Here is a 25287-nt window from a genome sequence, read left to right on the forward strand (position 1 = left end):
CTGCCTTATGAGTTGACAGATGTGCATAGTCTCTATAAAATAAAAAATGAAAAGTACAGACATTCAAAACGTGTGTTATGATTGCTAAACTTCTAAGCAATTGCCGGATCACAGAGACTAGCAGTTTCTGAAGTACAATCTTATGTTAGCTGTGAACTAGGGAGTTTATGGCAAATAGCAAGTGTGCAGATCTACATTGTCCAACAATAATGAACCAAAACAAACAAATTATACTGCACCTTCTATCACAAATTTCAGAAATCAAAAATTCTGAATTTATTTTGTATATATTGTTACTCAGTTATTTTTTATCCAGTATGTTATTTCTGGTGGACTGATGTCCTTATTATATAGGACAACTTGAAAAGGTAATATCAATTGATAAAGTTGCTGCTGCAAAAAATTAGAATGATTATGCTTCATTTATTTTATGAGACAGTCAAATTCAATTAGGCAGTGGAGTAGTACTACCTACTACATGACCTGGAAAAAAATATTTAAAAAATTATGAGAAGCTAAAAACAATTCAATCTCATGTACATTCTTCTTTAAATAATTCGAAAATCATAGTGTATGTGATGATTTGCAAAGTCGCTTCTTAGCTGGTCCACTGAATCCACTAAGTGATATGCTGTTTTATTTTGAACATTGAGACATTTTCTAACAACCGCAAGTAGTACTACAGAATATCTATTACACAACAATATCCTATTTATTATGTTCTATACTAATATTTTTTACTCTTGCATAAGTAATATGTCATTTATTAATAATCCACAGAAATTGAAGAGCTATATGAGCAGTACAGTCGCTGGCTGGAGGATGCAGGTGTGCCCGAAAACATCGATGAGATTCGGGAGCTGGATGCCCGAGACATAGCAGTGGTGCGATTTGCTGGCAGCCTACTTAAGCGCACACTGAGTGACTCATTTGCTGGAGTTTCACTGACTGAAGGTGCACAGGGCATTCCCCTGGAAGGGAGTCGTGCTAAATTGGCCATTGTTGCACGATCTCTCAGCTTGGAACTAGCCAGGCACAAACATAAGCTTGCTGCTCAGCTTGTGAGTCAATCAGTATCACTAACACATTCCACATACATTTTAATAAATATGGTGCAGCTGTGTGTGTGTGTGTGTGTGTGTGTGTGTGTGTGTGTGTGTGTGTGTGTGTATACGCGTGCGCATGCGTGCGTGCGTGCGTGCGTGTGTGTGTGTGTGCAAGTGCGTGTGCAGTATCCACAAATTATCCTTAAGACATGGGACTTTCCATGTGGTTTGTAATGTTACCGACCTGTTAATGTGCCTTCTAAGTCTCATAGATGTTAATCTTAGTGATTCTTCATCCAATGATTGTTGGTTGCTTAATCTCTTAAAATCGACTCTGAAGTTTACCATTCACTTCATTTATCTTTATTGTTATGATACTAAGATCAGCTTGCTTGCAATATAAATTTTGCAACACAGATCTGTAAGCTATAACTGATCCCAATTAATTTCACAAGTGTAAGACACTGACATAGTAAGTATACAATTTGGCTACTCAGCTGTGACTAACTGAGTCTCGTGATGTGTAATGAGTGACAGATCACAACAACTTACATAGCATTTGCGCTAGTTGACTGCTTGAACACAACTGGCTGCTAGTTTGTGCATGAAGCTTATATAAAGATGCACATAGTACAGAAAATGACAAAATGCTAAAAATACAAGACTATTACATTTTAGGTACTAATATAAAAGATAACAAAAATAAAAAAAACAATCATTGAAGCTACCTTGATTTACTGTCAGCTGTACAATGAAAAAACAAATGGCAAACTAATATGTACTTTTGTATGAAATGGAAGCTTTAATATGCACTGTGATTTTCAAGTTGTACCAAGAAATTTCTGAAAATTTAAATTTTCTAATTGAATTATTTTACAAATTAACATATTATTTTAGGAAATATCTGCATTTTTAATCAGAAAAATCAGTGCTACAAATGTATAACAGTGGACTTTTGAAAGTATTACATTGTAAGATCCAGATATTCTGGAATATGGAAATTTTGATTGGTGATAACTTCTGAAGCGCACAGTTTCTAGAAAAGTAAGATATTTATTGCAAAGTAGAGAATGAGAGATTTCATTTTTTGTAAGTTAATCTCTAAGCAATTAATTATTAGCAAAGTAAAATTTTGAGGATCAAGGGTTTTTGTTAATTGTAAATTAAGATTATTTAACCACAGAAAAAGTTTCCTCAAATGTTAATTATACAGTTATCTTCAGTGATTATAAAACTATACATTGAATAATAAAATTAGTGACTTATAAGCAGCAATAATTTAGCAATTCATTGTGTTCAAGGTACATGCATTATTTGTGTAAGGGACAATCATGTGAATATAATAGAGGGAAACATGCCACGCGGGAAAAATATATCTAAAAACAATTACACAATCATATGAAAATGAGAAAGGTGGAAAAGAAGTAAATAAACTGTTTCAGTGGAAAGTCAGGGTTGTAATGCCACAATATTGTAAAAAGTATAGATTGCTACTTACCATAAAGATCATACACTGAGTTGTAGATAGGCAGAACAAAAAGACTGTTACACGTTGAGCTTTAGCCAAAGCATTCTTCAGAAGAGAAAACACATACACATTCACACAATCAGGCACATCCCAAGCACACATGACTGCTCTCTCTGGCCACTCTGTCACAGTGTGCCCTAATGAAAGAATTTCAGCCCTCACTGACCAACACTTCTAACCAATTGCCCATAATCAGGCCTCCCACTTCAAAGAAACCAATCACTTCCTTCATTGACTCTCCTCCATTCCCACTCTTTTATCTTCTGGATCCCTACTCATCACTTTGATGCCACTTCCCCATACACCATTTTGCCTCAGGCTCATGATTTTGTTGCTATTAAATACTACCTCTTCCAATGGCCTTCAGACTCCAAACCCACTACCTCATTCCTTATACACTTTACTGATTTTATCCTAACTCACAACTGGATATCCTTTGAAGGGGGGATACACAAACAAATCTTTGGCACAGTCATGGGCACCCACATTGCACCATCCTATGACAATCTGTTTGTAGGTCATCCACAGGAAACTTTCCTAGCCTCCTGAAACCCCAAACTCCAAAGCCTAGGTCTGGTTCACGTTTGTTGATGATGTCTTCATGATCTTGACTCAGGATCAAGACAGCTTATCCTTTTTCCTTCACAACTTTCTCTCCCATCTGCATCATCTAGTCCTCCTCAACCCAGTGTGTGCTACCTTCCTGGATGCTGATCTCCTCCACTCTGATGGCTCCATCCACACCTCTGCCCAAATTAAACCCACCAGCCACCTGCATTTCAACAGCTGCAATACCGTCCACATCAAAAAATTCCTCCCACACAGCCCGGCTACCAGGGGACATCATGTCTGCAGTGAAAATAACTCCTTTGGCCAGTTCACTGAAGGTCTCACAAATGCTTTCCAGTCAGGCAGTACCCTCAGACCTGGTCTGCTAGCAGATTTCCCACACTGTATCCCCACTCATCCCCCCAGTCCTCCCACGATCCTAAGAACCAGCTACAAAGAAGTGTTCCCTTTGTCATCCAGTACCATCCTGGACTGGAACAGCTGAATCACATCCTTCATCAGGGCTTTCATTATCTACCATCATGCCCTGAAATGAGAGACGTCCTATACAAGATCCTCACCTCCTCTTATTACAGTGGTGTACTGGTACCCACCCAACCTCCTCAACATCCTAGTGCATCCCTGTACCAATTCCAATTCCAACAGTACTGTCACAGAGTTATCCTACCCTATCAGAGGCAGGGGCCCCTGTGAAAGCAGGCTAGTCATGTACCATCTCCGCTGCAATCATTGCACAGCTTTTTATATTCGTTTGACTACCAACCAGCTGTTCATCAGGTGGAATTGCCAATGTTAAACTATGGCCAAGAGCAAAGTGGACCACCCTGTGGTACAACATGCAGCTGAACATAACATGCTCGATCTCAACAGCTGCTTCACAACCCGGGCCATCAGGATCATCCCCTTCTCCACCATCTTTTCTTAACTGTGCAGACAGGAGTTATCCTTAAAACACATTCTCTGCTCCCATAATATCTAGGCCTCCACCCAACAGTTTCCACCCACTGTGTCTTATCACTTCCTCACAATTCACGTCCTCTCAACCTCATTGTTTGTCACTCTCTTACAATGCAGCCGCTGGTTGTTTCCCCTTCTCTGCTCCTCTCCTTTTCTGCTCCCAGTTCCCTCACCTCCACCCCTCTCTGTCACCCTCCCCCCTTCCAACAATGCATTTGGAAGGCTTGTCTAGCCACCATCTAGTCTCTGCACACTCTCCCTCAATGACTGTTTACCCACCAATCATACTTTGCTATCCCTCCTCTTTCCCCAGCCCACTCTGGATTGCTGCTTTTGTTCTATGCAACACTTGCATTCCGGCTGGAGCTAGTGGTCATGTGTGCATGAGGTGTGCTTGCCCTTGTTCCTTGTGTGAATGTGTGTGTAGTTTTTCTTTTCTGAAGAAGGCTTTGGCCAAAAGCTCTATGTGTAACAGTCTTTTCATTGTGCCTGTTTGTAACTCAATGTGTCCTCTTCATGGCAAGCAGCAGTGTGTACTTTTCACAGTTTTGTTGTGTAAACTGTTTATTACTTCAGAAGAATCACCATATCTGTTAATACTTTTGTACCACCATGAGACAAGATGGTCAGTGCCTTCATGGAAAAATATTTGTGGTTGCCTGAGGAACCATGAGTTTACTCAGGCGTGTTTCTCTCCTATGGAACCGTGATTTTACCCAGAATTGCTCCTCTTCATCCAAAGAAAATCAACAGCCACAAAATGTCTTTCTTGAGGGCTCCAAAAGTATGGAAATCACATGGGAAGAGATTGCGACTGTATGGAGGATATGTAAGGATGTGTGGGCCTGCTCACATGTTGCTAATGTTGATACGAGTACACTGTAGAAATTTCACTGGGAAATTATGTTGTCCCAATCTCTCCTCATGTAATTTCCATTTTTTGGAATCATGAAGAAAGACATTTGTGGCTGTCAAATTGCCTCAGACCTAGAGGTGCACACCTGCGTACAATTCTGCTTCTGTAGGCAACCACAAACAGCTTTTCATGTTGACCATCTTATCTAGTTATGGCAATTACTTTTGAAGTAATGAAAAGTTTATTCACTGTTTTTCATCTGTCTTATTTTCATTTGACTGGCCCTTATGAAACAGAAAACAGAAAAAGAAATTTAATATGTGAAACTGTACCAGGTGAGGCTATTTCACCTTGATGTGACTCAGGTTGCCCAGATCATGGTACAGCATTAGAAAGTTAAGTAGTCTATTCAATCTCCCATACAATAATAATTCTAAAAATATCATCCCATATTGTTTCACAATATATTCTTGAAATAATTTATTGAGACACTTCAGCAAAATGGAGTGGAAGCTGCTTGTAAATTATTTTCAAAAGCTTATGAGTAATTTGAAAGTTTTGTTGTAGCATTGTCAAAAAATAGCTTCTGTTAATCACATCCAGACTGACAAGACTGCATATCAGTTAAATGTGACACAGGTTCCATTTCCAGAATAAGTGTTATTAGGGACACAAAAATATTTTTTGTTAATTACCTTGCAGTTGAAAAATACTTTTTTAAGTTAAAAATATTAATTTCTGGTAGACTGCACACACAGAGAGGAGGCCAGACATAGTTCGTTAAACACTAGTTGCATACAAAACTTAAGTTTTTATCAAAGTCATGTTCGGGAGCATGTCAATAGCTACTGAATGAATTGCTTTATTTCATTATTGGTTTCAATTTGTTGGGTAATTGCTAGGCACAAAATCTTACCTTAGCATATTATTTCAGCAAATTTGAACTTAAATGTTTTACACTAGAGATGTGATGGTAATTATCAAAATAATGATGGGCTGTGCATACATATGCTTGATAGGTTCTCGGGACTTACGCCGGATAATATTGTAGAAGCCGCACAATATTTCAGCGAGACAACTGCCCGCCATCTTCAGGTGCTACTGTCGCGTCGCTGAGAAATGCGCCAATTTATATGCTGGCTTTCTAGAACAGCGCAGGCGCCAGCGGGGCATAACGTCATCGAAGACCAATCGTAGACAGCGTCGAATACCAGAGTCCTCTGCTGGAGAAACGGGTCGCGGTTTGCGGAAGCGCGCCGCGGCGCAGGAAATGCGGCCGGGAGCGACGGACGCCGTTCGCGCGCGCGAGGTGTTGGCGCCCGATTTAAGCATCTGCGCTAAGGCTTCCCATCTGTGTTGACTCGGTGCGGTTGCTAATCTGTGGCTGACGGTTCCTTAGTGCCGACAAGACTGGTTCCCAGGCTTTGCTCAGGTGAAACCCCGTGTCTCTGTTTATTAGCTCACTGCATATATGTATTTCGACCGCCTCTTTGATGATGGGGTCCCAGTATGTGGAAGCATGCGAGAGGATCTTGGTTTCTTCGTAATTCATGCCGTGTCCCGTGTCAAGGCAATGTTCAGCAACCGCAGATTTCTGTGGCTGACCCAACCTCGTGTGACGTTTATGTTCGTCGCATCTGTCTTTGACCGTACGACACGTCTGGCCAATATAAGATTTCCCACACTGGCACGGGATTTTGTATATTCCTGGTCTCCTCAGGCCGAGGTTGTCTTTAACAGAGCCCAGCATCTATTTCACTTTTGCTGGAGGCCGGAAAACACATTTAATACCGTGTTTCTTGAAAATTCTGCCCACCTTAAAAGACACGCCACCGACATACGGTAGAAAAACCAACCCTGTGGTGTTATCTGCTTCTTCAGGTTGTTCTTGAGGTTTGGACTGTGCTGGTCGAAACGCGTTCCGGATCTGCTTCTCGGAGTACCCGTTCTGGGCAAATACAGAGCGGAGATGGTTGAGCTCTGCCGATAAGCTGTCCTGATCTAAGATGGCTCTAGCCCTATGCACTAGCGTCCGTAATACACCGCTGCGCTGTGAGGGGTGATGACAGCTCGTAGCTTGTAAATACAAGTCTGTGTGCATAGGCTTCTGGAACACACTGTGACCCAAGCAGCCGTCACCTTTTCTACGCACCAAAACATCCAGAAACGGGAGCTCACCATCTTTGTCTACCTCCATGGTAAAACAGATACTTGGATGGATGGAGTTCAAATGTTCCAGGAAAGAAGGAAGCGTTGCTGTCCCATGCGGCCATACCACAAACGTATCATCTACATATCTCCAAAAACATTTGGGTTTCAGAACCGCCGTCTGAAGTGCTTTGTCCTCGAAATCTTCCATAAAAAGATTTGCTACTATGGGAGACAAAGGGCTACCCATAGCAACACCGTCAGTCTGCTCGAAATACTGGTTGTTAAATAAAAAATAAGTCGAGGTAAGCACATGTTTGAAAAGGTGTAAGACGTCCCCTTCCAGCTTGGCTCCTATAAGTTTTAATGAGTCCATCAGAGGCACCCGTGTGAACAAGGAAACCACGGCCTGAGGAGACCAGGAATATACAAAATCCCGTGCCAGTGTGGGAAATCTTATATTGGCCAGACGTGTCGTATGGTCAAAGACAGATGCGACGAACATAAACGTCACATGAGGTTGGGTCAGCCAGAGAAATCTGCGGTTGCTGAACATTGCCTTGACATGGGACACGGCATGAATTACGAAGAAACCAAGATCCTCTCGCATGCTTCCACATACTGGGACTCCATCATCAAAGAGGCGGTCGAAATACGTATATGCAGTGAGCTAATAAACAGAGACATGGGGTTTCACCTGAGCAAAGCCTGGGAACCAGCCTTGTCGGCACTAAGGAACCGTCAGCCACAGATTAGCAACCGCACCGAGTCAACGCAGATGGGAAGCCTTAGCGCAGATGCTTAAATCGGGCGCCAACACCTCGCGCGCGCGAACGGCGTCCGTCGCTCCCGGCCGCATTTCCCGCGCCGCGGTGCGCTTCCGCAGACCGCGACCCGTTTCTCCAGCATAGGACTCTGGTATTCGACGCTGTCTACGATTGGTCTTCGATGACGTTATGCCCCGCTGGCGCCTGCGCTGTTCTAGAAAGCCAGCATATAAATTGGCGCGTTTCTCAGCGACGCGACAGTAGCACCTGAAGATGGCGGGCAGTTGTCTCGCTGAAATATTGTGCGGCTTCTACAATATTATCCGGCGTAAGTCCCGAGAACCTATCAAGCAGATGCAGCGCCGGGAAAGCCTCAAACAGCACATATGCATACATATGTTTAGGTGATGTTCTGTAAATTGATGATCCTGTAAACTGAAATCCACAATGTAATAAAGAAATTCACTTAACAGCCACCAGTTTGTTTTCCAGAACGACTTTCGTAAAATATGTCACAGCTCTGGAGTATCACCTGTTAAAAAGGTTACACTGTGTTTCCAGTTTATTGGCTTCAAAATGATATTTTTCAACATTTGAAAATAAAATTTTTACAGCTTTGCTTCTCACCACATAGAAGAGGTGTTGAGTTATGGTCAGGCCTGTAACTCAACATCTTCTGTATGTGGTTAGTAGCAATCTATCCTTTCCACTGTTGTTAGTCCATCTTGGACTTTCCATTTTTAGATTTTCACAAATTTTATGCAAAGGCTATAATTTATTATTCTTATCATCACCTGTAAATGAATTATAAAGTGGACACACTCTTTTCAGGCGTCAGTGCTTGGAAAAGTTGCAGCTAGCAATAGTGCTTCTGGAATACGTGCTGTTTCAACGGGGAACTGGGGTTGTGGTAGCTCCAAATGTGGAGATCCTCAGTTGAAACTTGTGATACAATGGCTTGCTGCCAGTATGGCTGGTGTTCCATGTCTCCATTATTATACTTGTGCCAATGATAATCTGCTTAAGGTGAGTACACACCAGCAGATGGAAAATCTGCAAATTATGCATTTATTTTAAATAAAGCATTAATCCTCATCTAAAACTGAAGACTTACATTTTGCATGCATGTATGTTGTAACAGTGGATACTAAGTATAACTTACTGTATCCATAATACAGGGTGATTCAAAAAGAATACCACAACTTTAGGAATTTAAAACTCTGCAACGACAAAAGGCAGAGCTAAGCACTATCTGTCGGCGAATTAAGGGAGCTATAAAGTTTCATTTAGTTGTACATTTGTTCGCTTGAGGCGCTGTTTTCTGTGCCATTTCAGCCAATAAAGTTTTTGGTCCCTTTTTCTTCGAAGGTGCTACTGTAACTGGACTACAGTATCTGGAGATGTTAGAGAATTGGCTGTTCCCTCAGCTCGAACAAGAAGCACAACAATTCATATTTCAGCAGGATGGAGCGCCACCACATTGGCACTTATCTGTCCGTAACTACCTGAACGTCAACTACCCGAGGCGATGGATCGGCCGCCAGGCAGTCCGTGACAGAGCACTTCATCACTGGCCTCCAAGAAGCCCTGGTCTTACCCCCTGCGATTTTTTCTTATGGGGGTATGTTAAGGATATGGTGTTTCGGCCACCTCTCCCAGCCACCATTGATGATTTGAAATGAGAAATAATAGCAGCTATCCAAACTGTTACGCCTGATATGCTACAGAGAGTGTGGAACGAGTTGGAGTATCGGGTTGATATTGCTCGTGTATCTGGAGGGGGCCATATTGAACATCTCTGAACTTGTTTTTGAGTGAAAAAAACCTTTTTAAATACTCTTTGCAATGATGTATAACAGAAGGTTATATTATGTTTCTTTCATTAAATACACGTTTTTAAAGTTGTGGTATTCTTTTTGAATCACCCTGTACATATTAATTATTAGTGTCAATAAGTTTCAGTGAGTCACATTTGTTTATTCTTTTTCCTATACTACCAACAGCACAATGTCTCTTAATATGCACTTGTAAACTTGTTTCGTTTCATTGTGTTTCAAAGATAAAGAAGGAGAATCATGATAGATGTAGACTGGAGCAAGATATATACTAACAAAATGAAGCAGATGAAACAACATAATAACTAACTAATAGTAAACTAATATAAGTGTTTGTGCTTACTCTACCTAAATTTAAAACAGCAATATCTTAAGAAGAGTTGCTTCTTTGAAGAAAAGAAGAAAAGCTGCTTCTTCATCTGTCATATCAAGTAGTTAAATGATTAATGGAAAATCTCATATAAAGATGTGAAACAAATACTAACAAAGAGATAGAGGGGCTGGCCAGTACTTACCTCAGCTCAGTACAACTGATAGATAACACAAAACAGAACAGAAAATTTACATTCCTAGCTTTCGGAACTTTGTTCCTTCATCAGGGAGGAGAGAGGGGAAAAAAATGGGAAGAAGGGAAAGTGGATTTAGTTACTCACAACCCAGGTTATGAAGCAACGGGGAAAGGTAAACAGGGAGGGTAGCAAGGATAGAGGCATGGTTGTCAGAGGGAAGCCAAAGATATTCTACTGTTAAGTACTGTGCCAGCTTCAAACCAGAGAGGATGCATACAGAAGTAAAGAGGTATATAGTATAAAGATAAACACAACTATGTAGGATGAAAAGATGTGTGAATGGCTAAAGAGGAGAGGGAAAAAGAAGAAGACTGAAGAGTAAATGGGAGTGAGGTTGATTAATGTAGTTTCAGTCCAGGGGGATGGTGGGATGAAAGGATGTGTTGAAGTGCAAGTTCCCATCTCCGCAGTTCCGAGGGACTGGTGTTGGGTGGGAGAATCCAAATGGCACTTACGTTGTAGCAGGTTCCTAGGTCCCTAGAATTATGCTGGATGGCATGCTCTGCTACTGGGTATTGGACATCTCCTAGGTGGACAGTTCGTCTGTGCCCGTTCAAGCACTCAGCCAGTTTAGTTGTCGTCATACCGATGTAAAAGGCTGACATGCCTGCACTGCACAGCCTTTTACATCAATATGATGACAACTAAACTGGCTGAGCGCATGAACGGGCACAGACGAACTGTCTGCCTAGGAGATGTCCAATACCCAGTAGCAGAGCATGCCATCCAGCATAATTCTAAGGACCTAGGAACCTGCTACAACGTACGTGCCATTTGGATTCTCCCACCCAACACCAGTCCCTCGGAACTGCGGAGATGGGAACTTGCACTCCAACACATCCTTTCATCCCACCATCCCCCTTTACTGAAACTACGTTAACCAACGTCACTACTTCTGTATGCATCCTCTTTGGTTTGGAGCTGGCGCAGCACTTAACAGCAGAATATCTTTGGCTTCCCTCTGACAACCATGCCTCCATCCTTGCTACCCTCCCTGTTTACGTTTCCCTGTTGCTTCATAACCTGGATTGTGAGTAACTAAATCCACTTTCCCTTCTTCCCTTTCTTTCCCCTCTCTCCTCCCTGATGAAGAGACAAAGTTCCAAAAGCTAGGAATATAAATTTTCTGTTCTGTTCTGTGTTATCTATCGGCTGTACTGAGCTGAGGTAAGTACTGGCCAGCCCCTCTATCTCTTTGTTAGTATTTGTTTCATATCAAGTAGTTAATGCTTTTCTTTCTATTTATAGCTTAACATCTACATCAACAAATTTAAATTTATTCCAGAGCAATAGTTATCCGTGTACCACAAGAGTAAAGGTCTGTTTGCATGGTAAAAAGACTGCAGCTACAATCTTTGTTGCACAAAACCAAAATTATCACAAAACAGCACTAAAACCAATCAAAATAAAGCATGTAATCAGTCTTAACCTTGCTTCTCTATTCGGATTAATGGGATTGAATACCACCATCCCTTTTGTAGTAACCAAGTAAGACACAAAACCAATCCATGTAACAACAATATGGCCTTATTCATAAACCTGTGAACAACAATGGAAATAAGCCTCTCATGACATCACATGTAACAAGACAAAGAATCATACAGAATGTGCAATATAAGTGATACACAGAACAAGTGATGTGAGCAATACGAACTAAAAGAACATAGTGAGGGTGAGTCAGCACAGCTCAATGTGTACATAGGTATCAGTCATCTGTAGATGGCATGGCAGAGACCGTATTGTTTGCAGGCTTCCTACAGGCGGACTCAAGTGGCTGGCATATACTGATACAGTTAGTGGTTGATTTAAGTATACATGCACAGTGACACTACAATTGGCACACTCACATGCACTAGTATCAGGATGCAGAATATCTCCCCCTCAGGTGAAGAGGGTGCCCAGTGGCGCAACAAGAGACACGTGTATCAGATCCGAAGTGGTGGCAGCTAGTGCCGACGGCGGGCATGGGACGATGTGCTAGGCAGGCACTGGAGCATAGGGCCAAGATGCACAGAGACATGTGCCTGCCTGAGGGCAATGGGCACGCATGGCTCCTGACAACAGCACTGGGGAGGAAGGTGCCATCACCATCTCTGCATCATTATCAGCAGGCAGGTCCCACTACAGAGGAGAAGGGGCTGGTTCCACTGGAGATGGTGGATGAAGTGATGATGGCTGAGATGAATATGGCTAGTTGGCTGGTGGAGATGGCCCAACTGGAACAGCAAGCTGTGACAATGGTCCTGAAGCTGGCAACAGACCAGCATCCAGCAGTGGGAAGTGGGAGCCTCAGGGCACTGCATATGGAGGAGGCAGCCAGTGGAACAGGGTGCCTCACAGCAGGGGATGATGGGTGCAAGCAAGCCAGTAGCTTCCAGCAGCGAGCGGGGTGTAATTGATCAAAGTGGCAAGCCACCAGCCCATTGGCCTTACGGACATCATGAAGATGGCACCCCAAGTGGTGGACAACAGTGGCTAGTGTCCAGTTGGACTGGTGACAAAGCCCTCGCACCCACACTAGCAATCCTGTTGCAGGGCACCAGGATGACTCTGACCAAGACAGGCATGGCATAGGCTGCAGAAGTTGGAGGAGCGTGCGTGGCTGCCAACTGTGAAGCAACCCAGCCAGGCTCCACTCCCCCATAGACGTGAAACGGTAGGTGCTCAGAAAACAGAGAAGGGCATCATCTGGCGAAGAATCCACAACAAGCTTTTTCATTTGGGACTTGTATGTACACACTAGTCACTCAGCCTTGCCATTTGTTTGAGGATGGAATGACAGAGCCATAACAAGATTAGTGCTGAGACAGGAAAAAAACAACTGAAAGATATGTGAAATGAACTGTGGCTATTATCTGACACTATGGTAAAAGGCAACACTCCGTAGGAAAAAAAAGAAAAAAACGTATATGAATTGTGACCTTAGCCTATGGCCTATGCTGATACACACCGGAGAATGTAAGGAAACCAGGAAAATGAATCCACAACCAAGGGCCAATAGGAATTCAAGAAGAGACCCACAAAGTCTACAAGAATTCATCACCATGGCTGGTGTGGAACAGGCCAGGAGGACAGAGACGTCCTGGGAGCTGCCTGTTGTTGGATACACTCCTCACAAGCTGTAAAAAAACTGAAAATTTTGCCATCAATCCCTGCCCAAACCAGCTAACAGTTTAGTGGGTGAAACTCCACAATGCCCCTGGTGGAAAAGGTGCAGAACCTCATGCCATAATGCAGCAGGAATGCTTACTCTTGGAGAGTTGGAGAGACGTCTTCCGTGGACAACAGCAAAACACCGTCAAAAACAGAGAGATGATACCATAAGGAAACATAGTTGCGAAGTGGGTCTGAAGCCCAACTCAGTGGTTTATCTGGCCAGCTCTGTAGAACTAACCCAACCACCTGGCAGAGAACCAGGTCAGCAGCAACAGTAGCTGCTTTGCATGAGCTCGTAGTAGGAAAATATTCAACTGCAGCCTGCATTTCATTCTCAAGATGGAAGCAAATCAATTCTTCATGATCAAGGTGAGGATCAGGACCCCACAGGAAGTTGGGACGAGGCATCCGCATTAGATACAGGTCAAAAATGGTTTTTGTAATTGTAGCAAGATTAGAACAGCACCCAGTGTTGTAGACAATGTGCTATCTTATCAGGCAGTGAGGTGTGGGAATTAAACAAGGAAACCAATGGTTTATGGTCTGTAATAAGGTGAGACTTGGAACAATGCAAAAAAAGAAAAGAAATTTCTGGAGAGCAAAGACTATGGCAAGAGCCTCTTTCTCCGCCCAAGAGTAACACTGCTGTGTTGGAATGAGACATTTAGAGGCAAAAGCAACTGTTCATTCAGAGCTGCTAGCATATTAGCATGCTATGACCGTGCTGAGGCCACACTGTGAGGTGTCAGTCACCGAAACTATGTGCTGGTCCAGAGAGAATGTAGCTGAACAAAGGACTGAGAGTAGTTTGGATTTCAACATTTGGAAAGCATGGTCACAATCTAGGCTCCAGCAAAAAGGTATATTCTTGCTTAACAAGGCATGCAATGGGTGAGCCAATGTGTCTGCCCCCTGGTAGGAATTTATGCTAGTAGGCTATTTTCCTGAAGAAGGTCTGAAGCTGCTTTGTTGATAAGGGGAGAGGAATAGACATAATGGCAGAGATGTGGTCTTGCAGACAGTGAACCCTATCCCACGAGACCTCTAACCCCAAATAAACAATAGAAGATTGAAAAAACTGAAATTTCTATAAGTTATGCTGTAAGCCTGCAGACTGTAAGACAGAAAAGAAAGTACGCAAAGCTCTTGACAACAATATCATCCAGATAATTAATGCAATGCAGAACAGGAATAGTCAATTGCTCTAAAAATCATTGGAAAATAAGAGGGGTGCTAGCCACACCAAAATGAAGAAACAAATAATAATAGAGACCAAAAAGAGTATTCAAAACCAGAACCCATTGAGACTCTTCGCCCACATGAATCTGCAGAAACACTTTGGACAAATCAATTTTAGAAAAGTACTGGCCACCTGATATTTTTGCCAACAGCTCCTCCTGGCGTGAGAGAGAATATTTATCCATGATCGGCTGTGCATTGTCGGTAGTACTGAAGTCGCCACAGAGGTGAAATTCACCCAACAACTTCCGAACTACAAACAGCAGAGACAACTATTCACTACCCATAACAAGTAGGACATGACAAGGAAAAGGCTAAGCCATGGAGCCAGGGGGGGGGGGGGGGGGGGGGGAGAAGAAGAGGAAGAAGAAGAAGAAGACTGTGCAATTATAAGTTGTAATTATTGTTGCAATTATAGCAATAATTGTTGCAATTATAGCAGAAATGGGAAAAAAGGAGAAATTGTAGAAATTCTGAAAGATTTATCATTTTCTACTTCACCAGACGCTAGTAACAAAAATGATACTAATATCATGTAGTTTTACCGTTTATAATATCATGCAAAAAAACTGAAAGAAACTTATTATTTCTCCCTAATTTAAAATGGGATTCCACTGGTATCAACATTGAAACACTTCTTCTTGACACTTTGATGCAGTATAATATTCCACTTAGTAACCATTTAGCCATATCTGTGATAATGCACCTGCAGTGAATGGAATGAAGAATGGTGTTGCAGGTTGTTGAAAAACATTCTGACCTAGTACCAAGTACCTGGACTATGCTACAGATAAGGGGTATGGAATCAACATCTTAGCTAGTTCTAGTGTTTTTATTTGGGTTTTTATAGCCATTATATAACTTCGACATCAGAGGGAAAGACTCACATCAGTTGTCTCAGGGTTATACTGAAAATTACCCAAGTTTTTGATCATTTGTACTATCCAATTTTTAAAACTGGATCTCTTGATCTGTGGCTTTTGAAGGCTGTCAGGTATGCACCTGTGACCCTACATTATGCCAGCTTGACACAAGTGCTGTTAAGACTGCATTTCATTAGGTTGATTGGGTGGCATTGGGCTTGTGTCAGTTAGGGTGGGTAGAGAGGGATGGAGGAAGAGGGGTTCAAATGGGTAGCTAGTAGCTTGGAGCAAGGCTGTAGATTGCTAGCTAGGAATTCTTGAGTGACTGGTGGCAGGTGCATAGGCTGGGTATGTGATATATGGTTACCATAGCTAGTGATGTGCTGACTGTGGTGCATAATGAAGGTGAAATGAAGGTGTGGATTGGGAGAGGGTGACAGGAGAGAGGAAAGGGAAACTCTCTCTTATTTGATGGTTAAATTTAGCTGAAATCAGCAAGAATAACATTACTCAGTATAGTGAAAATTTATGGTGAATAAAGTGAACAAATTTAGTTTCTTTGATATGCTTGTTTCTTGTTAATTTATGCATTGACTAATTCTTCATCCATGAGTATTCTTCTTGTTGATGGGATGTAGAGAACACTATGAATCAATGAATACACAGTATTTAATACAAAATTGTTCTGTTCTTGCATTTTGCGTAGTAAACTTTTTTCCTGCTGTATACTGTTAACCAATCACATAAAAATGTTACAATCAAAGATTTGTTTTGTTAATACGTGTGTTACTTTTCTCTTAAAACATTTTCTGTTTGTAGCTGGACACTGTTGTAAGGGTCCTGTTAGACCGCCACTGGACAGTAGGTGAACTTGCTGCTGCCACTCTTCAGTATGCAGAGGCACTGTTGGACAAGCATCATGCAGTGCATCCCACGAGCAGCCTATTTGATGAACTGATTGGTGTAGATAAACCACACACCAGTCAAGAGACAAATCTGTGATACTTGAATGTGCCATTCCAGATGCAAGAGTAGATATACTTAACAACCAAAAGAATATTTATTTGCTGTATTTATTCTGGACTTGGTGAATGAATTTTGATGAAAATGTATTTAGTGAATGTGATTTGGCTCTAATTGTTAAAATACCAACTTTTGAGAAAGGTGACTGGTTTTTTATACTTATATCAGTGGAAAAGTTTGCTATAAAAATGTATAAAATATATCTATTGTTAGTGTACTTAAATAGCAGAATGAAACACTACATGAAACTGCCATACAGACAAACATCACCTTTTCAGAGATGAGTATGTTTTGTAATTTACTGAAAATTGCAAATACCAGGGAAATGAGTTCTTAAGTGACTGTTTCCAGTGATGTGCATGTATACATGAGCTTCAGAATTTTCTTTCAGTGATGCTGTTATTCCAGAAGTGATAGTTAATGAGCAACATAATATCCACATGAAACATTTCTGGGTACTATGTTACAGATTTTTTTTCTGGCATATCTTTCTCAATTTTTAGTTTTATTTGGCAAGACAAACATTTTATACTTGTCAAACAATTAACAGATTTTTTTAAGTATGTGAAACCATTGTTTTTGGACCAGTTGTACTTATTCAAAATATATGGCTGTTACTTTTCCTATATAGGTGGTGAATGAATCAATCTCCTAAAATACCATTCTACCATTTAAATAACAACAAGGGGGAACATCTGTACACAAAAAGCAGGGTGTTTAGTAGGCGTTATTATTATGTCCACTAATTTCGTTTCACTGGATTTATGTCATTCTTCTAAAATTTACTTTCCACTTGACTATTGTCCACTAATATCCTATTTTTCAGTTGATTTATATCAGCTGGCTGAAGTATGTGACACAAATTTTATATTTGTTGCTTTTTCTGCCTTTGCTAGTACTAGTATCCTATTCTTCAGTAGTCCTATATATGTCAACTTAGGTACAGGATACAATCTGTATGCGTCAGCTGAGGTATTTCTGTCACTAGCACTAGAATCCTATCTTTCAGTTGACCTATATAGATCAACTGAAGAATAGGATACTAGATTTTCTACTGCTAAAAAGCAATGTATGTAACATTATGTTCAAAATATGGGTATATGTGGTATATATATCCACAATCTGCTTTCTATGTACTACCTTCCTTTGTTTCTCAACTTCCATCTCTGTCTTTACTATGTATCATCTGTGGTAACTTGTGATGTTGTTTTTCAAAGCCGACGAGTTGTATGTCATTCTTGAATATTCCCCCTACAACTGATATTTTGTGACCATTTTGCTTCATAATATGTTATTCTTGGGTACTTGTATAATATGTCTTGATCTGACAGTGAATAATGAATTGAGTACCTACTCAAAGATGACTACATTTTTACATTTGTGAAGTGCATTATTTTAAATTTAGAACATCATGAGTTATTTCTCATTGATTACATAAAATTGATAGTTTTTCGGGGTCTAACTGGATGTTACCGTAATTTGTATTGCCCAGAACTTCTTTAGATACACTTGAACCATGTGGGAGAAGTCTGAGATTTTAACAACTACTACTACCCTAAAGTCAGTAATGTATAATAATAATTAATGTAGCACAAAAAGTGATGGTTCTACTAAAATTTCCTGTGTCCGTAAATGACTCTCCATCCAAAACGATGTTCTGCATTCTAAATGTCAAGAAATTTGCAATCCATATATGGATAGATGTCGCATATGAATGCATTTTGATTATGCACTAAATTCACCAAGTTATCTCTGCTCATGGCACCTAGGGCATCATATATAAGCTGCATTCTACATGATCGGTGTTTTCAAGATCGATACTGGTTTCCATAGAGGTCATTTTGTTCCTGGCAGGCTGTATTTTTTAAACCAATATGTTCCAGAATTATACTGCAGATAAAAGTGAGCCATAAGGAACAGAATACTACGGATCAGTTCTGCTGGTATCCTCCTCCTCCCCCCCCCCCCCCCCCCCAATTCCAATAGAGAGATCCTGAATGACATGTCTAGAGACTAATTTTTGTGCCATTTGTGTTCATTACACATGGCAGTAATGTAATAAGATGTTGAGAGGTATGCTGTGATAATATGTTACTACTGTAACTACAGGCATCACACTTAGTCCTTGTGGGAATCAAATGTGTACTGAATAACATCTGCCTTTTGGATGCATAGTAGATACAGTTTCTTAACAAGATCATTAAGGTTTCTGGTGCCGTTAGTCATTCTATTAGTAACATATTTTCTAGAACATGGGTGATTATGTGCTTGAACTTGAGCCACAGTATTTCTCATCTTCATTACTGAAATTAAATGATTCTATTTCCTGTCTGGCAAATTAGGTGAATTTTATTCCAATGTTTAAAATTCAGGCACTCGGTGGTTACCATTGTTTTGATAAGTTTCACTTAATTTTGATGCAATACATTAAATGCCTTCCAGAGAACAAAATATATGTGAATTTTGTTTCTTGTACATGATTTGTTGAAGTATCTGTAAAAAATGTAATCTTCTTATCCCTTATGCAAAACATAAGGGAGGGGGATTGGACATCTGTTATCCAATGGTGGCTTAGTCTCAACTTCTTCACTTTTTTCTAGCCTTTCATGACTTTGGAAATTCCTGGATGGAGCAATATGTAAACTAAGGGAAAGACAACCACTCACTTATAGGAGACTGATGTAAGCTGCATAGACATATGTAACACATCACATTATTCACTAGCTTTTGAGGTTTGATTCAGAAAGTATGAACATTCACACACACAAGCACACAGACATCCAAACACACACCACCATGGCCACAGCAACACTAATGATGGATAACTGATTATTCAGAGCAGTTGGCTTTGTCTCCCCCCTTTCCCCCACTCCCCCCTTCTCTCTCCCTTTCCTGTCACCCGCTCTGTCTCCTGCACTGTCTCCATCTTCCTCTGTTTTTCCTGTCTCCCATCTGTCTCTGTCTATATCTCTTACATGCTCTATCCCCTCAGAATTACTTTTGTCTTCTTGTGTCATCACTGTTTTCCACTCCTGCCTCGCACTATTCAATTGCCCCCTCCTTGCCTCATGCATCATTCTCTACCACAGCCCCACATCTGTCAGCCTAAGTAACTGCTCTCGATAATCAATTATCAGTAATAAGTGTAGCTGCAACCACTGTAATGTGTGTTTGGATGTGCCAGAGCTCAAAAATTAGTGAATACTGTGGTCTATTATGTGTGTCTATGCACTGTAAATGATTGGTTTCCTTTCCCTTTCTAGGTTTTATGTAAGTGTAACTTTCTGGATGATTGGTTTCCTTTCCCTTTCTAGCTTTTATGTAAGTGTAACTTTCTGGAAGATAAGAAGCACTAAATCCCCTGCTATAAACCTTCATGGAAACTCAGATGGATACCATTTACCATTTAAAATTTGGTTATTGTGGCAAAGTGAAGAAGAAGAAAATAACAATCCATTTGTACCATAAAAGTTCACACTAGCATAATTTCAGTTGCAAAAAGGCACATTAAAACTCACCTTTGTGTTAAGTACAAGTAAAATTTCCATAAAAACAAGTTTTGTCTTCATGAGAGACTTATGGCACATATCATTATCAATAGAATGAATACCAGCAGAAAAAATGTGAATTTTGTTTGATGTGAACTAAATTCTGAATATTAAGCTTTCTTTTTTATTTCTGGATTTGGTGAAAACTTTAACAACACGAAAATAGTTCATTCTTGGAACTCATATGGTCTTAATACAGGGGAAATTTTAAAGCACCTATAATTAAACATTTATAACTGATTAAGTATGTCTCATGTTTTGTTTGGTAGTTTCCTTTACAGTGGGGAGCATTAATTCCCAACCAGAAGCATGTACTGTAATACTAGGGAGCACAGATTTACAATCTAAAGAAGATCAATAGTTTATTTCCACATGTTACAAGCTTCTTGTGGACAATTCCTGATCCCACATACTGAGTTAGTTTTATTCCATCTATTTTACATTTATTCTCATCACTTCCACATTGCCCAAACAACAAAAACATAGTGTCTGCATACTTTAAGGATCTTAGAATATAGCTTACTGATTAATCATAAAGACTCACAAATAATGAATCGAACTTTTCAAATAAAAGCATAAAATGCTCAAAAAATAAAGACAAATATAAAAGAATGTTCTCCACAGTGAGTTTACAAAATATCATTACAAAAGTGTGCATTGGTATGTTTTGGTGGATTTGCAGAAAGTTTTACATCCTTAAGGTAAGCAAAGACCACAATTTGTGATGCGTACTATGCTCCTTATTTGTGCCAGAATTTTCTGCAAAACTGCCAAAAACTACTTCTCATTGCATGTCTTCCAAACTTTGTGACAATATAAGTAGAATCTATAATTTCATTAGATAAGCATTCATATATTTTGTTTTATTGTAAACTGATGATTTTGTATTTATTAAAATATTCTTTTTTTACATGAGAAGCTAGTGCTGATACCTGAACAGTTACATATGTTCCTCATCACAACTTTAACAAACACTAAAAAACTCAATGCCCTAATATTACCCTGTTCTTTTTTTCTTATTGTGTTACACCTCAGCTGTCTGAAATAGTACACTTTCTCAGCAAAATTTTTACACGCATTTTGCTGTAAAGAGCAAAAATTTTAATTTTCTGATGGTAGGAAATCTACAAAGCTTAGCAGTATAGTTCATCTTTCAGTTATGGCTGAACTATATTTTTGAAGTTGATAAAACCTCATTAAATGAAGTCAAAAGTTACCAGTAAGGAAAATTTAAAATACCGGATAGTTATAATTAAAATGCAGCTACTCATAGACGTCCAGTGTGGGCTGTAATTATTGTATGGCAGTGAAACTGAGTAAATATTCTAATGTACTAATGCAGAATTGATTTAGTAAAAGAATTAGTTCCAGTTTTGGCCACCAGGTGCAAATCTGACACTGTGAATGCAAGAAAGAAATATAGAAATGTTGCTATATGTAATGAATTGGGACCAGGACATGGGCAGAAAAGGTCAAACAAGTCAGAAATGTATAATTTTGTTTTTATTATTAATCAATGGTTACACAGTTTGTTCAAAATGAGCACAAGAAACATCAAGGAGTCCCCGTACAGTGCCAGATTTTCACCTGGTGCCCAAAGTTGAAACTAATTTTTTCCAGCATAAATCAGTTCCGCATTTTTCTACTGAGTTTTTCTGCTGTATAATTGCAGCTCACGCTGGACCTCCAGGTGTAGCTGCACTTTAATTATAATGAATCAGTATTCACTGGAAATGGAAATGAGTGTTTGGCATCATTGCCAGGGAGGCCCCTTGCAGGGCAGGTGCGGCCACCTTGGTGCATGACATTCGACACCACATTGGGCGACCTGTGTGCCAGATGGGGATGAAATGATGATGAAGACAACACAACACCCAGTCCCTCAGCGGAGAAAACCTCCGACCCAGCCGGGAATTGAACCCAGGCCCATAGGACGGCAATCCGTCATGCTAAACACTCAGCTATCGGGGTGGATCAGTAATCACTGATCAGATAGAACACTATGACCAACTACCTAATAGCCAATATGTCCTCTTTCAGAACGGAAAACAGGGGTGATGAGTCATTGCATCACTGGAGGGAGTGGGCACCACATCTGCACACATAAATCACCTAGTTCCCGTAAATTCCAGAGAGAAATGGATGATAAGCTCTGACACTACTTTCAATCACATCCCAGGTGTGTTTATTGGGTTCAGAGCTGGCAATTTGGTGAGCCAGTACATCAATTAGAGTTCACCACACTGTGTTCCTTGAAGTACTCCATCATATTCCTGGCCTTGTGAAATGGTGCATTATCTTGCTGAAAAATGCCACTGCAGTAGGGAAACATGATTGTCATGAAGGCGTGTACATGGTCTGAAACCAGCATATAATACTCCTTGGCCATTACAGTGCCTTGCACAAGTTCCACTCGACCCATGGATGCCCACATCAATGTTTCCCAGATCATAACAGAGCCACTGCCAGCTGGTCTCTGTCCTGCAGTACAGATATCAAGGAGCTGTTCTGCTGGAAGACAACAGATAGACGTCCTCCCATTGACATGATGAAGAAGGGATCAGGATCTATCAGACCATGCAATGCTCTGCTGCTATCCCAATGTCCAGTGCTGATGGTTACATACTCATTTCAGTCATAATTGTCAATGTCATGGTGTTAACATTGGCACATACAACATCTGACATTGTAATGAGGGGTGGCCACCCAGCTCCACAACATCTTGATGTGAATTCACCTTGTTTTTGGCACATGTTGTAGATGCTCACAACAGCATTCCCCAAACACCTGACAAGTCATGCATTTTCCAAAATGCTCATGCCAAGTCTCTAGGCCACAGAAATCTTCTCTCTGTCTTACTCTGATAGATTGTGTTCCTTCCCCATTCTACATATGGAGAGTAAACTCACTGATACTACGTGCACCATTCATTTGTCGACTAGCAGTCTTTCCTTACGCATTGAACTTGCTATTGCCTTAATGGATTTATAATGATAGTTAGTCAGTGGCCATTACATTCTGACTGATCAGTGTATGGGCTCTAAGTGATCTCACAAGCCTTGTTCACGATATTCTGGAACAAGGCAACATAAAAATTTAAAAGAGATACAAAAGCTTAAATCATATTTAAGTAGCACTATAGAGACTTACTGCTTGCAACTAAATTTTAACAATAACTAGTAACAATATAAAAAGCTTAAACTGAAGCTCAGTTTCTGTAGCACAGTGATTTGACTCCAAAACCAAAAAAGGCAGTTAGTGACTGATACAAAAGTAAAAATTTATTAAGGACAATTCAGATAATTACAAATTTCTAAAGATGTAGTTCACTTAAGACCCAGAAAGCCCAGATACACAAACATGCACATGCAGCTGAAACTGAATTTCAGTAGCAGCTAGCGGGGAAAAAAAAGAGAGGAGGCAGTTGATTCAGTTACTCAAGGAAATGAAGTTTGACAAAAGTTAGGATTAGTTTTTCTTGTTCCAAATTTTTCTGTTAGCGGTAACAGGAATTTTGCGTTGTGAAGGTAAGCACTGGTCAGGTATGCTGTCACATTATAACTTAATTACCTCAACTGAATTTTCCTTTTGATGTGTAAAGAAGTTATACCTGCCTCAAAACTTTAGACACAAGGCAATCCATAAATTTCAAGGTGTCAAAAAACATGTCTACTCCAAACCATTTGTGTTTTTCTTAGGGTAGTCAAAATTATACCCACTTTGTTTATCAATATTTTCACTATATTGTGACTACGCGTGCCATACCACACTTTTGTAATCTCATGTAAAAGGCAAATTTCATTTTTGTTTGTTAGTTTCAATTTTTCTCATGTTTTTCTTAAAATTGTTAAGATTGTCTCAAGATGTCCTTTTACTGTTTTAGTTGTTATTTAAGATTAATAATCACGTTGATACAGACCAGTACTGTCACACGAACATCTTGTACTTTCTTATAAGGGCTATGTCAATATTTTCACAACGAACATCTTGTACTTTCTTATAAGGGCTATGTCAATATTTTCATTAATGTAATGGTGTTGTCATAGTGCATTACTAAAAGATAATCAAGAAATTATGAAGTTTTAAAAGGGTCATTTGGATTAAACAGAGAATATTTAAAAGCACACTTGCTATGAAAGGTGACAACCACAAGTAGTTAGAAACCCTTTCTTTTTCATATTTTCTTTTTTGCTTCTACATATATCTTCATCCTGTTTTCATTCCTGCAAAACAGAGGCAAGTTCAGGTAATCATGAAGGAGGTGGGTAGTGATCACGTACCCTGATCTCCAAAGCAGACCACAAAGGCTCAATGATGTTGAGATATGGTGACTGTGGTGGGCAGGGAGATGCAATAATTCATTCTCATGTCCACAAAACCATTGATTGATTTTCTGCAAATGGTCTCGCTCTCAATTTTAAAAAGTCACAACATATTCAGTTCTGCACATCTAGAGACACTACACCAGTGATAAGTGTAACACACATTGAGGAAAAACTAAATAGGTTGGAAACTTCAAAATTCTTGTGTCCATTAAATATGATTCACTTTTACTATCTTTGGCATATCAGGGCTAAAATTTAATCACACACATGCGCACACACACCTATGCACCAACACTGTCTGGACTCACATTCGGGAGGACGACGGTTCAATCCCGTCTCCGGCCATCCTGATTTAGGTTTTCCGTGATTTCCCTAAATCGTTTCAGGCAAATGCCAGGATGGTTCCTTTGAAAGGGCACGGCCGCTTTCCTTCCCAATCCTTCCCTAACCCAAGCTTGCGCTCCGTCTCTAATGACCTCGTTGTCGAAGGGACGTTAGACACTAACCACCACCACCACCACCACCAACACTGTGCCAGCTGGACATGTGTGCCTGTCAGTGATTAATGCTTCTTCTATTTTGTGGGTTGTCTCCTTTTCTCCTAAATTATTTACATTCTGTGGGCTACAATTTATTCAGAAGTCTAAAGGAGCTATCGCATGCCACTGGTTACTTATTTTTCTTGTTGTATTTTACATTAAATGCCATAATCCTTACTTACAACTTTTACTCTAATTTCCTTTATAAATAAACACAAAATATGTAAGATAATTTCTTTCCCACATTCGAGAAATAATAATCTGTGACAGTTGAAATGTTTTCACTTTTCAACCTGCATCCATTCTAAAAAAAAATCT

At 40.2% G+C, this 25287-nt stretch overlaps 1 protein-coding gene across 3 annotated transcripts in view; it reads left to right on the top strand.

Moving 5' to 3' along the window:
- The window catches only part of LOC124595441 (probable poly(ADP-ribose) glycohydrolase 2), a 457210-nt gene extending 440508 nt beyond the window's left edge, over positions 1 to 16702 (top strand). For 2 of the 3 annotated variants that reach the window (XM_047134183.1, XM_047134184.1), the window contains 3 exons: positions 781 to 1061; positions 8704 to 8898; positions 16354 to 16702. In XM_047134183.1, the coding sequence (XP_046990139.1) occupies positions 781 to 1061; positions 8704 to 8898; positions 16354 to 16536 (659 nt within the window). In that variant the 3' untranslated portion in view covers positions 16537 to 16702. The remainder of the gene's footprint in view (positions 1 to 780; positions 1062 to 8703; positions 8899 to 16353) is intronic. The other variant, XM_047134185.1, reaches the window with a different exon arrangement.
- Positions 16703 to 25287: the final 8585 nt, after the last annotated feature.

This window comes from Schistocerca americana, chromosome 2 (assembly GCF_021461395.2).
Source record: "Schistocerca americana isolate TAMUIC-IGC-003095 chromosome 2, iqSchAmer2.1, whole genome shotgun sequence".
NCBI lineage: Eukaryota > Metazoa > Arthropoda > Insecta > Orthoptera > Acrididae > Schistocerca > Schistocerca americana.